At 35.6% G+C, this 17,740-nt stretch overlaps 2 protein-coding genes across 6 annotated transcripts in view; both read left to right on the top strand.

Annotated features, from left to right (window-relative positions):
- Nucleotides 1–2,613: 2,613 nt before the first annotated feature.
- On the top strand, nt 2,614–4,347 carry LOC134822280 (WD repeat-containing protein 74-like). Its single transcript, XM_063833188.1, has one exon. It carries the CDS (start codon nt 2,676–2,678, stop codon nt 3,651–3,653), a length of 978 nt encoding a protein of 325 aa, XP_063689258.1. The 5' UTR covers nt 2,614–2,675; the 3' UTR covers nt 3,654–4,347.
- Nucleotides 4,348–4,718: 371 nt separating this feature from the next.
- LOC134822278 (uncharacterized) overlaps nt 4,719–17,740 on the top strand; it is a 56,105-nt gene continuing 43,083 nt past the window's right edge. For 3 of the 5 annotated variants that reach the window (XM_063833184.1, XM_063833183.1, XM_063833181.1), the window contains exons 1-3: nt 4,730–4,946; nt 5,474–5,702; nt 6,288–6,434. In XM_063833184.1, the coding sequence (XP_063689254.1) occupies nt 4,851–4,946; nt 5,474–5,702; nt 6,288–6,434 (472 nt within the window). In that variant the 5' untranslated portion in view covers nt 4,730–4,850. Of the gene's footprint in view, nt 4,947–5,473; nt 5,703–6,287; nt 6,435–17,740 lie in introns of all 5 variants that reach the window. The other 2 variants (XM_063833186.1, XM_063833182.1) reach the window with 1 other exon arrangement.

The raw sequence follows: 17,740 nt of genomic DNA, 5'->3' as shown, positions 1-17,740 counted from the left end.
CAATCATCAGTTCCTTACTTTTAACGATGGTTTTGCACTCTGTATGACGTATGCTGGATGCTATGTTTCATGGCTCTACTATATTCGCTACGCTACTGGAATATGGGTATATCCTCTATTTTACAGGCTCACTAAACCCTGGAGGAAGGAGATGTTTTTAAGTGGTGTTGTAAGTTTCTTGCTGGCTCTCTACTGCATAGTATATGGGCTGCACAGTTCTATTCACGGAGTTAAAGATTTATCAACTAAGGAATATGCTGGAAATGAACAACTCAAAGCAAAGAAAGTGAGAAAGATCGAATAAATTAACAATAAGAAGTTGATTTCTTTACATTTAAAGGACATGTATTGTATGGTTCATAAAATTTTGATTTTCTAAATTTAAAAAATTTGATCTATGAATTCTGGCATGTAGGTTGAATATTTGAGTTTTGTTATATATAATTACTTTCGTATATAATATGGTTCTTAAAGCTAATTTTCTAATATTGTTTTTTTACTATGTTTGTAAAACCCTTACCCACCAGATTATGTGCAGTAAGTTTCAGCTTTTATATGCAGTGTCAGTTTATAAACAGTTATTTTTACAAATTACAATTAATGCATAAATCAGAGGAGTGGACAGAGGGGTTATTGTGGAAATGGATGTTTACTTTTATTGATGTAATTTCTGCATTGGTACATATAATAATTTACTTTTAAATTGAATATTTTTGTGTTTGCTTAAAATTTGTAATATATCAGAAGTAATTACATCAATTACATTAATCAATCATCAATAATCAATGATACAACAAAATTGGTCTCAAGAAATTCTTTCATCAGACAAATATTTTTACAATTGAATGTATGTTGTGCTTGTAGTCAATAAATAATTATGAAACTGGTTTCATAGTGCAAATGTCATCTTTATATGTCTTTTGTTTTCTGACTAAACTATTTTGCAGCCAGATGTGATGGATCCCCCTAGCTGCTCATTTTATGAGGAAATTCAAGATGAGCCAAATGCAAAGCTAAAAGCTCTGAGTAATTATCGTTGGTCAGAAGGATTGATCAATCCGAGTACATTTGGGATGAAAATTGTATCCTGGGAGCAATATCGAGCTGACATCAGATCTTCCAGAATTCTTAAACTTGCCAAAAAAAATGTTTGTAGGATGGTGTTTAACGAGTTCCAAAAATGGCAAAAATCACTTAAAATTCAAGGAAATGCTAACCTCAAAATTCAGTTAAACAAAAACCTTCGAAGGGATTTGAATTCTGTAAAAGTTTCTCTCGAAAAAGAGGTTTTTGCAAAAATGGAACAAGAAATAAAAACATATTGGAAATTAACTATTGGATGGGCTAGAGATCGATTTCTACGATCAGAAGAAGAATATTTAGTTCGTTGGTTCGGGAATGACCTCAAGTTAAGATGTGAATGGGTTATTCTTCATGGTTCAATGTCTAAATTCACCACAGAAGAGATAAAAAAGCGTTTTGAGCACTTTATTAAGCCTCTACGGATACTTGATCGATATGGGTACAGAAAGAAACGAATCTATCTTCAAAATGGTACAAGAGATATAAAAGTTATCCTTGGGTCAGAACTCTGTGAATCAAACGAGGAAGCTTCCATCAGAAAAAGTAGCTATGTGCGAGAAAAGAGAATTCGAGAGGCATTAGGTGCAATTGATGATAATATAACAGAACAGGGCCAGGGTGATGATGAGGAAGAAGTGGAGGAAACACAAACTCAGGAATCTAATCCTCATGGTCTAGGAAATGCTGATGAACCTTCAGGTTTAGATTTTCAAAAACAGCAAACAACCAAAACTGGGGAACAACCAAAAACACCATCAAAGAGAATGAAACATAAACAGACAAAGAAAGAGAAAGAAGTTCAGGAGTATGTGAATATTTTAAAACAGGGGAAAATACCAGAGTCTATTTCCGATTTCTTGTTTTTAGATCGTAAAGCTTCTACAGAGGCTCAATTTGAGAGACATATTAACGATAGCCAAGCTCACCCCCTACTATTGACTGCACTGTCTGATTTCAAGAATGTGATTTGTAATCCAGAAGATTACAATGTAAAGACTAATACAGTGAATGCAGAAAGTGTTGAATTTGTAAGACCAGTTGGAACTGGCAGTAGTGCAATCGACGCGTTCATGGTAGGATTTGAAGCTAAGTTTGACTTGAACCAAATACTTAATTCAGCATGCGACTTTTCAGACGACTTCTCATACAGTTCCAGTATATTTGAACAGCATATTAAAGGTGGTAGTGGATTGAAACAGAAGGTGGGGGCTCCTGGCCAAGAGTGCCCATATTTCATAGATTTGTCTGACCCTGAGACCTTTGCAGTTTTTCAATCTGAATTTGTTGATACAGCTGCTAAATTTTTTGCTCAAAGAAATCCTCCTAACAAAAATGTGAAGGGCAAAAAGTGAATCAGGAATTTACTTGTGATTACGCCCCTCCCCCGCCCCCTTTGTATTATATTTTGTCACAATCATTGCCTAATTTATTTGATGTAACTATATTATGGACCTTGTGTTTTATTGCTAAAAAGATTTTTGTAAATAAATCAAATTCTTGTAAAACAATGTATTTATGAAATACTGTTCTTGAAGTTAACCAAATTTTGTCCACTAATAAATTGCTTAAATGTAAAATAATTGCAGGCAGATATGACGAATCTATGGGTTGCTACAGACCTTGGCTCCATACGGGGGGTTTGCCTAAAAACAGAGCAGAACACTGTTGTTACCTACGATGAGATATCAAAAAAGAATGAAATAGTTTCCCTAACTTCCTCAGAGAATGGCCAGGAGCTCTACTGTACTCTCAAATCAGATCTTATCAACGTATTTGATATGTCTCAAAATATATACGTTAATCAATATGATATGGAAGGAGAATTGCTCACCGCATTTGATATTGGTGAGCAGCTTTTGTCTGTTGCTAAAAACGGGCAGGTATACGTTTGGCGTGATGAAGAAGTTGCAGCAAAGTTCAAAATAGGAGAAAGTATAGAATGTTGTGTGAAGTCCCATGATGGTAAGATAATTAGTGGTGGTAAAGAGAATGAGTTAAAAGTATGGGATATAGAAACTCAGAAACCAGTGTTCACATCCAAAAATGTTCCCAGGGACACTCTGGACATCAGAGTCCCAGTTTGGATCAGATCAATAGCTTCACAACCTTCAGACAGTAATATCCTGAGTGTAGGAACTCATTACCATCAGTACCGACAGTACGATACACGTGTCAAGCGACGTCCAATCCTTGATAAATCCTGGGGTGAACTCCCCATACTGTCCATGACTGCTAATGATACTCACTGCTACATGGGTAACGGTAAAGGAGACATTGGTCGAATAGATTACAGAAATACAACAGAAGTTAACAAGTTTAAAGGAGCAGTCGGAAGTGTCCGGTCTCTGGCTCTACATTCCAAGGAACCGTTCCTAGCGAGTGTAGGTCTAGATAGGTTCCTGAGAGTGCACAATACTCTTACTAAAGAAATAGAAAACAAGTTCTATTTGAAGAATAAGATGAACTGTGTAGTGTTTACTAACGAGCGGATTAAGGAGAAGGAGGAGGGGGAGGATATTTGGGAGCAGCTGGAGGAGACTGGAGCTAAACGGAGAAAACTTGAGGGATAAGTTTATTAGTTTAATTAGGTGGTTTTATCTTAATTTATTTGCTTTTATTGACTGAATCCAGATTATTTTCAAGTAACAAGTTCTGAGTTTTACTGCATATTAGATTAGGTACTCTATCATCATTAAGTTTACATCTTGTACATGTTAATGATCTGCTGCTATATTTAAGGTATCGTATGTATGCGTGTAGGTGTAGTACCGCTAAAACTATCATATATTATCATTTTGTCTTCAAACGATACCTTTCACGGGCTAAGATTACTCCTTTGACAGTTATTCAGGAAAAATGTTAACAAATCATAAAAATGTTAACAAATTATATACCTTCATATGATTAACAAGTGCCGCATGCTCTGAACACAGTATTAATATGACTTGTTAGGGAATGTGTTAAAACACTCTCTTAACTATAAGATGCGCGTGGAATCTTATAAATGTCCTTTGTCATTCTTTTGGCAAACTTTGTTTATATGGACTGCATAATGATCGCTGTTCATTTCAATAAGTACTTGTCTCTCCCTTGTTGGATCAAGAAAGTGGTCAGATGGAGATTGTTATACATTTTTAAAAACTGTTACCACCGCTTCAAATTAGTATATTTAATCGTGGTGTTCGGATGGTTTATACTTATGATTTTTATGACCGCAAATAATTATTTGGGCAATGTCGTTGCTTGCTGACGATATATTCCAAACTCTGCCTAATGTCAACGTGTGCCAAATTTATCTAGTTTCTTAACTTTTAATGGCTTACAATTATTCTACATAGAAATTCCGAACAGCACAATGACAAAGTATACTGTAACGTAGCGTACCAAGGAATGTCTCTTATTAGCATTCCTCGCTAGTGATTTCTCTATTGAAAGTTGAGCGTGACTGATTTTCACACGTTGTATGATCCCCTCATCGCTTAAACCTTGAAACTAATTGTTATAACTAGGCTAATCAGGTGTAATTAGGTTCCTGTAGTAAGTTTAGTTTTGTTACATTCCATATCCAACAATCAGTTACTTACTAACGACATGATAACACAATAACATAATGCTACTAAAACGTAAAACTGACGATTACTCTTATAGAATGCCACCGGAATGTAACATGACACTGATCATATGGCAACTCCTTATATGGACATCACGTGACTGGTAACTTGAGCACGTGACTGGTAACTTGAGCACGTGACTGGTAACGCCACTGAATGGTAGTCCAGACTCCTGACCAGCTTTTTGATTGCTTCGTCGCTGCTAAAAATCAAGAGGACGTTTTCGAATACTTCAATGAAATAAAACAACACGTGAGTCAATTAATTTACTTCTTATTTTGTGACTACTTGCAGGAAGCTGATGCACTTTAACGCAGCAGATTTTCTGCTAACTAGAATCTCGTAGTTACGGCCAGGAATACAAACTTACAATGTAGATTTCTGTAGTTTTCCTTCAAGTCACCCTAGTTGCGATACCTACAGTCTAGATTACTAGACACTGTGCTACCTACTAGACACTGTGCTACCTACTAGACACTGATACCTACTAGTCTACACACTGGCAATAGAGAGAGAGAGCTCACAGTCTGATATGATACTGTGAAGTGTGTTATTATTATTATATAGGGACACTCTTCACTCTTCAGAGCCTTAGTTCATATTACATTTCCTTTCCCCAAATAGGGCTTAACAACAAACAAAACCCCGATTTACTGCGGACGCTGATTTACCGCGGATGTTTTCTTTACCCCAAACTCCGCAGTGAATTTACTGTACTATATAATTGTGTCAAGTTCTGGTAATCATCTAAAAGTCCTTTAACCAGGAATGTACTGCAGGTATTACAAGAATGTGGTTCAGACCTCTCCTCCACCCGCTCTATAAACCTCTACCACAAACTGAAACAGAGCCTCAGATCCTGGCGCGCTCAGTCTATCTGGAAGATTCTAGACGAGCGTGTTGACCACGTGGTGTACCAGGGAAATGTACTGTCGGAGGGGAGGAGGACATTGGTTATTGGGGCCGGACCTATTGGACTTAGGATGGCTATTGAGTGTGCTTTTCTGGGTGAGATAAGCTTTGTTATTTTAGTATGTTTAGTTTGCGTTGTGTAGCAGTTTGATATTACGATATTTTGTAATGCTTAGTTTTATGGCTGGGTCCACTAGCTCGCCCCATGTAACAATGATATTCGTATGAAGTGAGCAATACACTAATATAAATTATATAGACTGTGGAGTAAGCCCGTTGCAAAATGAGGGGTTTCAGAATCCTGGCAAACTCTCTTTATTTAAACACTAACTCTCATAATATCATAACCTGGTGTGTGGTCACGATAACCTACAGCTACTCAACTACTAAAACAACTAATGTGTAAACATGAACACTAGTTTGAGCAGGCTTCGAAGTTCAAACAGCTTGACAAATTAGAATAAAATCACAAGTTCGCAAATATATTCAGTGTATGAATATGACAATTAATTTCGTAGCATGAAATCACCGCATAACAGCAACGTCCTCACTAAAACTGAATATTTATAACGAAAAACAGAAATAAGAATTACAACATTTTACAATCACATGAACCAGTTACTAATAACTAATAACTAATTACTAATTGCTAATTACTAATTACTAACCACACCATTACAGGTGGTGAGACCCACGTGATTGAGAAGAGATCCTCAGCAACAAGGAACAACATTCTCCACTTATGGCCCTTTACTATTGACGACCTGCGGAGATTGGGAGCTAAGAAGTTCTATGGGCAGTTCTGTGCTGGGGCTATTGACCATATTAGTGAGTAACTAATTAATTAATTATTTAATATCAGTGAGTAATTGGTTTGATGATTATAATTAAAAAACCAAATATAATTTAAGTAATCTGATCAAATTTTAGGTTTGGAATTTAAATTTTGCTCTTCTATCACTCTAAATTCGACTGTTGAAATTGACTGTAAAATAAACATTTCCAACCGTTCTACTGGTCACATTTACCTACCATAGATAGTAACAGTATTGGAACATATCCAAGAAGTAGACCCCGTGTTCTACAGAGTAGTTGAGCACTTCTCTCACGTTGCTTCCTCTCTATATTGTGACGTTTTAACAGCTGATCGCCTGAATTTGGGGAAAATCTCGTCTAGAATTGTGAAATATTATCTAAAAATATCACAATTTCTCTTTCTTCGCACTGAATAATAAAGGTAGAAGCTACTAGAACAAAAATTTCAACCTATGCATATATGACTAATCTCACCTGTATTTTAGTGTATTCTGCAATAAGGTGAGCTGAGAAAGTAGGAGAATCACCAGGCTGCAGGAACTATTATCTGATTGGCTGGATTGTCACGAGGGTAGCACGTGTTATTGACTCTGTAAGATTTGGTTAGAAATTGTACAATACCTGTGTAGATAGTCGCTGGAAGTACTCTGTCTGTATGTCTCGTGCTAGAATTATTGTACATACTAGAATAAGGTTAACTGTAATTATAGATATACAGAATATCAATATAGTAATCAATATTAGATGCTAACTCCAGACTCCAAAATACTTCCCAAGTATTTTGGAATCTTTCGTCAGATATTAAATTTAAGTATATTGTATAAACCAACACCTGCTCTCCACTCTGTTAACCTACCATAGACAGTAACCGTATCAGAGCCGGCCAACTCAATTGAAGCCAACTCAGTAGGCCCCGTGTTTTCCATCCCCACAGTTACAGAGTTTTTGAGGGTATCTGTTGAATATAGAGATAGGAGTTTTTAATCAAAGTTTAATTGTCTATTAAAAAATGCTAGATTAATGACTTTCTTCCTGGGAAGTGGGAACAAGTCATCATACAGCATGGAGCCCAAAAAATTAAACTTAAATGATTATTATTTTACGTCCTCGGAGGAACAAGTTGTTAGGGATCAAATTCGCAAATATAAGTTCACTTACCCAAGCTTTGACAAGCAGACGTTCCTCTTCACACATCAGATCCCCTGAAGTGTATATCCTTCTTCGCACTGCACTGAAACTGTTGTTCCATAGTAAACAGGAAGCCTTGTGCCAGGGACTATTTGGAGATGAGCTACATCAGGGAGAGAATCACAGCTTGGAATTCTCCCGTCTAACTTTGGCACGACGGGAGAGTCTATCTTTGCAATGTGTTGAGACCGGTTCAGTGCACATGAGTCATCAAATGTTATGTTTTCCAAGACTACAATGTCATTACATGAGATCTTCAAGTTATTTGAGGTTCTTGATATGGTCCAGCTCTTGCTGCAATCTGCTGGCAGATCCACAGGAAATTGCTTCAATGCTGTTGCACTTGTAGTTAGGCAACGCCACAGGCAATATGTGAGGGGATCAGTGAAATATATCCATATGTTTCCTATGACTCGGAAATTCCTTTCCTTGTAGACAACCAATGTTAGGATATCTTCACTTCCAACTTCTGAATCCGTCGTGAATGTTACAGGGTGAGCTTCCAGATCGTCCCAGTCAATTCTATGTCGTTGTCCCGGCAGATCCCTACCTTCATCAGATGAAGTATTAACACTTTTATATTTCAAATCTATCTACATTGTTTTCACAGCTCAAAATTTGCTCTTGAAACTGCATGTGGCCAAACGTTAATCCTTTATTTTTTAAATTTAAAATATATTGTTAGAATGAAATTTACTTTATCGAACTTATTGTACCTGTTGAACCGAAGGTCGTCCAAAAGAGTAAAGCTAAGACGATCAGGAACCAGGAATAGCGCATACAGAATTCATAATTCATAATTTAGTATTTAAATATTATAAAGAGAGTAGATTAAAAAAGACTCTTATTCACTAAATAAAACGTCTGTGTTGTGATTAAAGTTTTCAGTTTGAGGAGTTTTCAAATAGTGACAATTCTGTAAGAATATTCGATCAGTGATGATTTTTTAAAACGTTCGTAATACCGTTAGAACAAAACCGCGTGAACAACAGAAAACAGTCAAAAGAGTAAGCTGACATTTTAAGTTGGGGTGTACTAAGGAAAAAGGATAAAAAATGTGAATTATGATCAATTTTGAGCGGAGCAAAATGAACTAGTAATAGTAACGTGAGCTATTGTGACGGTCATAAGCTCATGGGATAAAAAAATTCTAAAATGAATTTTTAGTAGTAAGTAGTAACACAATTTTCTTGTTATTTGATACTTCATACATTGCTGCTGTTCTTTGGATTGACGTACTATGTCAATAATGTGTGTACAAGGCCCGTTTAGTAGTACAGCGGTAACTAGACCTGACCGAAGCTTAGAAAATGGAATCTAAACATTGCATTATTAGATATAATTATTACTTAAAACACCACCAATTAATGTATTTGAGATCAAAGTATTCTGCCACCACTTGATTAGTCCTCTCCAGATTGAGCGAGTTTAACAGCAGGTAGTAGTATAATAGCTACACGATACAAGTGAGGTAATGTAGCACAGTGCAACACCTTGACTTTTGAGGCACTGAACAATATTGTATATTAAATAGAATCAGGAAAGAATTTCGACACATTATGATTTCATATTGAACTAAAAGCAGAACCACGCTCTAATTCAGTTAGTCGTCAGAATAATAACCATACTTATAAATACTCACGCGGTTGTATCAACAGCTTGCAATACTAACCATGTTGAATGTTGAATGTTGATGTATGATCTTGTGACCTAGAGTGTTGCACCTAGCGCAAGCTGTCCACCATCCCTCGTGATCGTGGAACAAAGTTCTACATCTAGCAATGCTAGATGCTAGTAGCATGTTTTCTTAATATTAAGTCAAGAGAAATATGTCCTCTCTAGATTTAGTTACAACAATATGGCTACCAAATATGTAATTTCCTTTAAAGTGTGATAATTGAATCATACGTAATGTTCAAGTTGTAATGACATTTTGAAAGTAAAGGTAATGAATCGATAATCACATTTCAAAAATCCGATTAAGTATTATATGTAACTGATATGATTCATTTGTCACATTATGGCGACAAAATTATCATGGCTTGAGCTGTAAAAGTACTTGCCTAGTTTACTCAGTTTAAAATCAGTTTTTTGTGATTATTGATTCCACTATACTCTAATAACGAACTTCTCCATGACCATAAACAAGTGTCACAACAAATTACTGCAGATTTACTATGAATACCAACCTGATATAGAGCCAAAAAGTGATACATTCCCCTGATACAGCATCATTTCAATACATGCTCATTTATGTGATTTTTGACTCATTATGGCACTTTTAACCATCTAAATTCTCTAAATATTAGTTAGCATGATATAATTGTGATTGATAGAGTTCATTGTTACAATCGTTCCGTTGATATTCATATCACATTCATCATTCTAAAACACTTAGTCAGAATTAACCCTGTGTGTGATAATTGCATCGTAACTCCACATTTAACCGGTGATACTTTGCACTTTTAACACTCAACTATCTCAAAAAGGTTCAATAATCACATTGAGAAGCAGGACACACTCACAGAATGTAAATTCATCATTAGAGGTGCAAGAAATGAATATTTTGTGATTTCTGGCTCATATCTGCACAATTAACAGATATAAAGAGATGAATGACTTAATTATGTGATATTTGAATCTTTTTGGACCACATATTAAAATTTGGTTAACTTTCATAGCATACTCATTGAGATACAAGTATTTTAAAATGCTTCACACAATTTTGGCAGTGAAAAATCAATCTCTAGTGCCACCTTTTTATGAACGTGTCCATATGACTAATCTCACCTGTATTTTAGTGTATTCTGCAATAAGGTGAGCTGAGAAAGTAGGAGAATCACCAGGCTGCAGGAACTATTATCTGATTGGCTGGATTGTCACGAGGGTAGCACGTGTTATTGACTCTGTAAGATTTGGTTAGAAATTGTACAATACCTGTGTAGATAGTCGCTGGAAGTACTCTGTCTGTATGTCTCGTGCTAGAATTATTGTACATACTAGAATAAGGTTAACTGTAATTATAGATATACAGAATATCAATATAGTAATCAATATTAGATGCTAACTCCAGACTCCAAAATACTTCCCAAGTATTTTGGAATCTTTCGTCAGATATTAAATTTAAGTATATTGTATAAACCAACACCTGCTCTCCACTCTGTTAACCTACCATAGACAGTAACCGTATCAGAGCCGGCCAACTCAATTGAAGCCAACTCAGTAGGCCCCGTGTTTTCCATCCCCACAGTTACAGAGTTTTTGAGGGTATCTGTTGAATATAGAGATAGGAGTTTTTAATCAAAGTTTAATTGTCTATTAAAAAATGCTAGATTAATGACTTTCTTCCTGGGAAGTGGGAACAAGTCATCATACAGCATGGAGCCCAAAAAATTAAACTTAAATGATTATTATTTTACGTCCTCGGAGGAACAAGTTGTTAGGGATCAAATTCGCAAATATAAGTTCACTTACCCAAGCTTTGACAAGCAGACGTTCCTCTTCACACATCAGATCCCCTGAAGTGTATATCCTTCTTCGCACTGCACTGAAACTGTTGTTCCATAGTAAACAGGAAGCCTTGTGCCAGGGACTATTTGGAGATGAGCTACATCAGGGAGAGAATCACAGCTTGGAATTCTCCCGTCTAACTTTGGCACGACGGGAGAGTCTATCTTTGCAATGTGTTGAGACCGGTTCAGTGCACATGAGTCATCAAATGTTATGTTTTCCAAGACTACAATGTCATTACATGAGATCTTCAAGTTATTTGAGGTTCTTGATATGGTCCAGCTCTTGCTGCAATCTGCTGGCAGATCCACAGGAAATTGCTTCAATGCTGTTGCACTTGTAGTTAGGCAACGCCACAGGCAATATGTGAGGGGATCAGTGAAATATATCCATATGTTTCCTATGACTCGGAAATTCCTTTCCTTGTAGACAACCAATGTTAGGATATCTTCACTTCCAACTTCTGAATCCGTCGTGAATGTTACAGGGTGAGCTTCCAGATCGTCCCAGTCAATTCTATGTCGTTGTCCCGGCAGATCCCTACCTTCATCAGATGAAGTATTAACACTTTTATATTTCAAATCTATCTACATTGTTTTCACAGCTCAAAATTTGCTCTTGAAACTGCATGTGGCCAAACGTTAATCCTTTATTTTTAAATTTAAAATATATTGTTAGAATGAAATTTACTTTATCGAACTTATTGTACCTGTTGAACCGAAGGTCGTCCAAAAGAGTAAAGCTAAGACGATCAGGAACCAGGAATAGCGCATACAGAATTCATAATTCATAATTTAGTATTTAAATATTATAAAGAGAGTAGATTAAAAAAGACTCTTATTCACTAAATAAAACGTCTGTGTTGTGATTAAAGTTTTCAGTTTGAGGAGTTTTCAAATAGTGACAATTCTGTAAGAATATTCGATCAGTGATGATTTTTTAAAACGTTCGTAATACCGTTAGAACAAAACCGCGTGAACAACAGAAAACAGTCAAAAGAGTAAGCTGACATTTTAAGTTGGGGTGTACTAAGGAAAAAGGATAAAAAATGTGAATTATGATCAATTTTGAGCGGAGCAAAATGAACTAGTAATAGTAACGTGAGCTATTGTGACGGTCATAAGCTCATGGGATAAAAAAATTCTAAAATGAATTTTTAGTAGTAAGTAGTAACACAATTTTCTTGTTATTTGATACTTCATACATTGCTGCTGTTCTTTGGATTGACGTACTATGTCAATAATGTGTGTACAAGGCCCGTTTAGTAGTACAGCGGTAACTAGACCTGACCGAAGCTTAGAAAATGGAATCTAAACATTGCATTATTAGATATAATTATTACTTAAAACACCACCAATTAATGTATTTGAGATCAAAGTATTCTGCCACCACTTGATTAGTCCTCTCCAGATTGAGCGAGTTTAACAGCAGGTAGTAGTATAATAGCTACACGATACAAGTGAGGTAATGTAGCACAGTGCAACACCTTGACTTTTGAGGCACTGAACAATATTGTATATTAAATAGAATCAGGAAAGAATTTCGACACATTATGATTTCATATTGAACTAAAAGCAGAACCACGCTCTAATTCAGTTAGTCGTCAGAATAATAACCATACTTATAAATACTCACGCGGTTGTATCAACAGCTTGCAATACTAACCATGTTGAATGTTGAATGTTGATGTATGATCTTGTGACCTAGAGTGTTGCACCTAGCGCAAGCTGTCCACCATCCCTCGTGATCGTGGAACAAAGTTCTACATCTAGCAATGCTAGATGCTAGTAGCATGTTTTCTTAATATTAAGTCAAGAGAAATATGTCCTCTCTAGATTTAGTTACAACAATATGGCTACCAAATATGTAATTTCCTTTAAAGTGTGATAATTGAATCATACGTAATGTTCAAGTTGTAATGACATTTTGAAAGTAAAGGTAATGAATCGATAATCACATTTCAAAAATCCGATTAAGTATTATATGTAACTGATATGATTCATTTGTCACATTATGGCGACAAAATTATCATGGCTTGAGCTGTAAAAGTACTTGCCTAGTTTACTCAGTTTAAAATCAGTTTTTTGTGATTATTGATTCCACTATACTCTAATAACGAACTTCTCCATGACCATAAACAAGTGTCACAAAAAATTACTGCAGATTTACTATGAATACCAACCTGATATAGAGCCAAAAAGTGATACATTCCCCTGATACAGCATAATTTCAATACATGCTCATTTATGTGATTTTTGACTCATTATGGCACTTTTAACCATCTAAATTCTCTAAATATTAGTTAGCATGATATAATTGTGATTGATAGAGTTCATTGTTACAATCGTTCCGTTGATATTCATATCACATTCATCATTCTAAAACACTTAGTCAGAATTAACCCTGTGTGTGATAATTGCATCGTAACTCCACATTTAACCGGTGATACTTTGCACTTTTAACACTCAACTATCTCAAAAAGGTTCAATAATCACATTGAGAAGCAGGACACACTCACAGAATGTAAATTCATCATTAGAGGTGCAAGAAATGAATATTTTGTGATTTCTGGCTCATATCTGCACAATTAACAGATATAAAGAGATGAATGACTTAATTATGTGATATTTGAATCTTTTTGGACCACATATTAAAATTTGGTTAACTTTCATAGCATACTCATTGAGATACAAGTATTTTAAAATGCTTCACACAATTTTGGCAGTGAAAAATCAATCTCTAGTGCCACCTTTTTATGAACGTGTCCATATGACTAATCTCACCTGTATTTTAGTGTATTCTGCAATAAGGTGAGCTGAGAAAGTAGGAGAATCACCAGGCTGCAGGAACTATTATCTGATTGGCTGGATTGTCACGAGGGTAGCACGTGTTATTGACTCTGTAAGATTTGGTTAGAAATTGTACAATACCTGTGTAGATAGTCGCTGGAAGTACTCTGTCTGTATGTCTCGTGCTAGAATTATTGTACATACTAGAATAAGGTTAACTGTAATTATAGATATACAGAATATCAATATAGTAATCAATATTAGATGCTAACTCCAGACTCCAAAATACTTCCCAAGTATTTTGGAATCTTTCGTCAGATATTAAATTTAAGTATATTGTATAAACCAACACCTGCTCTCCACTCTGTTAACCTACCATAGACAGTAACCGTATCAGAGCCGGCCAACTCAATTGAAGCCAACTCAGTAGGCCCCGTGTTTTCCATCAAGTCATCATACAGCATGGAGCCCAAAAAATTAAACTTAAATGATTATTATTTTACGTCCTCGGAGGAACAAGTTGTTAGGGATCAAATTCGCAAATATAAGTTCACTTACCCAAGCTTTGACAAGCAGACGTTCCTCTTCACACATCAGATCCCCTGAAGTGTATATCCTTCTTCGCACTGCACTGAAACTGTTGTTCCATAGTAAACAGGAAGCCTTGTGCCAGGGACTATTTGGAGATGAGCTACATCAGGGAGAGAATCACAGCTTGGAATTCTCCCGTCTAACTTTGGCACGACGGGAGAGTCTATCTTTGCAATGTGTTGAGACCGGTTCAGTGCACATGAGTCATCAAATGTTATGTTTTCCAAGACTACAATGTCATTACATGAGATCTTCAAGTTATTTGAGGTTCTTGATATGGTCCAGCTCTTGCTGCAATCTGCTGGCAGATCCACAGGAAATTGCTTCAATGCTGTTGCACTTGTAGTTAGGCAACGCCACAGGCAATATGTGAGGGGATCAGTGAAATATATCCATATGTTTCCTATGACTCGGAAATTCCTTTCCTTGTAGACAACCAATGTTAGGATATCTTCACTTCCAACTTCTGAATCCGTCGTGAATGTTACAGGGTGAGCTTCCAGATCGTCCCAGTCAATTCTATGTCGTTGTCCCGGCAGATCCCTACCTTCATCAGATGAAGTATTAACACTTTTATATTTCAAATCTATCTACATTGTTTTCACAGCTCAAAATTTGCTCTTGAAACTGCATGTGGCCAAACGTTAATCCTTTATTTTTTAAATTTAAAATATATTGTTAGAATGAAATTTACTTTATCGAACTTATTGTACCTGTTGAACCGAAGGTCGTCCAAAAGAGTAAAGCTAAGACGATCAGGAACCAGGAATAGCGCATACAGAATTCATAATTCATAATTTAGTATTTAAATATTATAAAGAGAGTAGATTAAAAAAGACTCTTATTCACTAAATAAAACGTCTGTGTTGTGATTAAAGTTTTCAGTTTGAGGAGTTTTCAAATAGTGACAATTCTGTAAGAATATTCGATCAGTGATGATTTTTTAAAACGTTCGTAATACCGTTAGAACAAAACCGCGTGAACAACAGAAAACAGTCAAAAGAGTAAGCTGACATTTTAAGTTGGGGTGTACTAAGGAAAAAGGATAAAAAATGTGAATTATGATCAATTTTGAGCGGAGCAAAATGAACTAGTAATAGTAACGTGAGCTATTGTGACGGTCATAAGCTCATGGGATAAAAAAATTCTAAAATGAATTTTTAGTAGTAAGTAGTAACACAATTTTCTTGTTATTTGATACTTCATACATTGCTGCTGTTCTTTGGATTGACGTACTATGTCAATAATGTGTGTACAAGGCCCGTTTAGTAGTACAGCGGTAACTAGACCTGACCGAAGCTTAGAAAATGGAATCTAAACATTGCATTATTAGATATAATTATTACTTAAAACACCACCAATTAATGTATTTGAGATCAAAGTATTCTGCCACCACTTGATTAGTCCTCTCCAGATTGAGCGAGTTTAACAGCAGGTAGTAGTATAATAGCTACACGATACAAGTGAGGTAATGTAGCACAGTGCAACACCTTGACTTTTGAGGCACTGAACAATATTGTATATTAAATAGAATCAGGAAAGAATTTCGACACATTATGATTTCATATTGAACTAAAAGCAGAACCACGCTCTAATTCAGTTAGTCGTCAGAATAATAACCATACTTATAAATACTCACGCGGTTGTATCAACAGCTTGCAATACTAACCATGTTGAATGTTGAATGTTGATGTATGATCTTGTGACCTAGAGTGTTGCACCTAGCGCAAGCTGTCCACCATCCCTCGTGATCGTGGAACAAAGTTCTACATCTAGCAATGCTAGATGCTAGTAGCATGTTTTCTTAATATTAAGTCAAGAGAAATATGTCCTCTCTAGATTTAGTTACAACAATATGGCTACCAAATATGTAATTTCCTTTAAAGTGTGATAATTGAATCATACGTAATGTTCAAGTTGTAATGACATTTTGAAAGTAAAGGTAATGAATCGATAATCACATTTCAAAAATCCGATTAAGTATTATATGTAACTGATATGATTCATTTGTCACATTATGGCGACAAAATTATCATGGCTTGAGCTGTAAAAGTACTTGCCTAGTTTACTCAGTTTAAAATCAGTTTTTTGTGATTATTGATTCCACTATACTCTAATAACGAACTTCTCCATGACCATAAACAAGTGTCACAACAAATTACTGCAGATTTACTATGAATACCAACCTGATATAGAGCCAAAAAGTGATACATTCCCCTGATACAGCATCATTTCAATACATGCTCATTTATGTGATTTTTGACTCATTATGGCACTTTTAACCATCTAAATTCTCTAAATATTAGTTAGCATGATATAATTGTGATTGATAGAGTTCATTGTTACAATCGTTCCGTTGATATTCATATCACATTCATCATTCTAAAACACTTAGTCAGAATTAACCCTGTGTGTGATAATTGCATCGTAACTCCACATTTAACCGGTGATACTTTGCACTTTTAACACTCAACTATCTCAAAAAGGTTCAATAATCACATTGAGAAGCAGGACACACTCACAGAATGTAAATTCATCATTAGAGGTGCAAGAAATGAATATTTTGTGATTTCTGGCTCATATCTGCACAATTAACAGATATAAAGAGATGAATGACTTAATTATGTGATATTTGAATCTTTTTGGACCACATATTAAAATTTGGTTAACTTTCATAGCATACTCATTGAGATACAAGTATTTTAAAATGCTTCACACAATTTTGGCAGTGAAAAATCAATCTCTAGTGCCACCTTTTTATGAACGTGTCCATATGACTAATCTCACCTGTATTTTAGTGTATTCTGCAATAAGGTGAGCTGAGAAAGTAGGAGAATCACCAGGCTGCAGGAACTATTATCTGATTGGCTGGATTGTCACGAGGGTAGCACGTGTTATTGACTCTGTAAGATTTGGTTAGAAATTGTACAATACCTGTGTAGATAGTCGCTGGAAGTACTCTGTCTGTATGTCTCGTGCTAGAATTATTGTACATACTAGAATAAGGTTAACTGTAATTATAGATATACAGAATATCAATATAGTAATCAATATTAGATGCTAACTCCAGACTCCAAAATACTTCCCAAGTATTTTGGAATCTTTCGTCAGATATTAAATTTAAGTATATTGTATAAACCAACACCTGCTCTCCACTCTGTTAACCTACCATAGACAGTAACCGTATCAGAGCCGGCCAACTCAATTGAAGCCAACTCAGTAGGCCCCGTGTTTTCCATC

The sequence above is a fragment of the Bolinopsis microptera genome, chromosome 10 (assembly GCF_026151205.1).
Source record: "Bolinopsis microptera isolate Bmic1 chromosome 10, MBARI_Bmic_1.0, whole genome shotgun sequence".
NCBI lineage: Eukaryota > Metazoa > Ctenophora > Tentaculata > Lobata > Bolinopsidae > Bolinopsis > Bolinopsis microptera.
The sequence above is the reverse complement of the archived record's forward strand: the minus strand, read 5'-3'. Positions and strand labels throughout refer to the sequence as shown.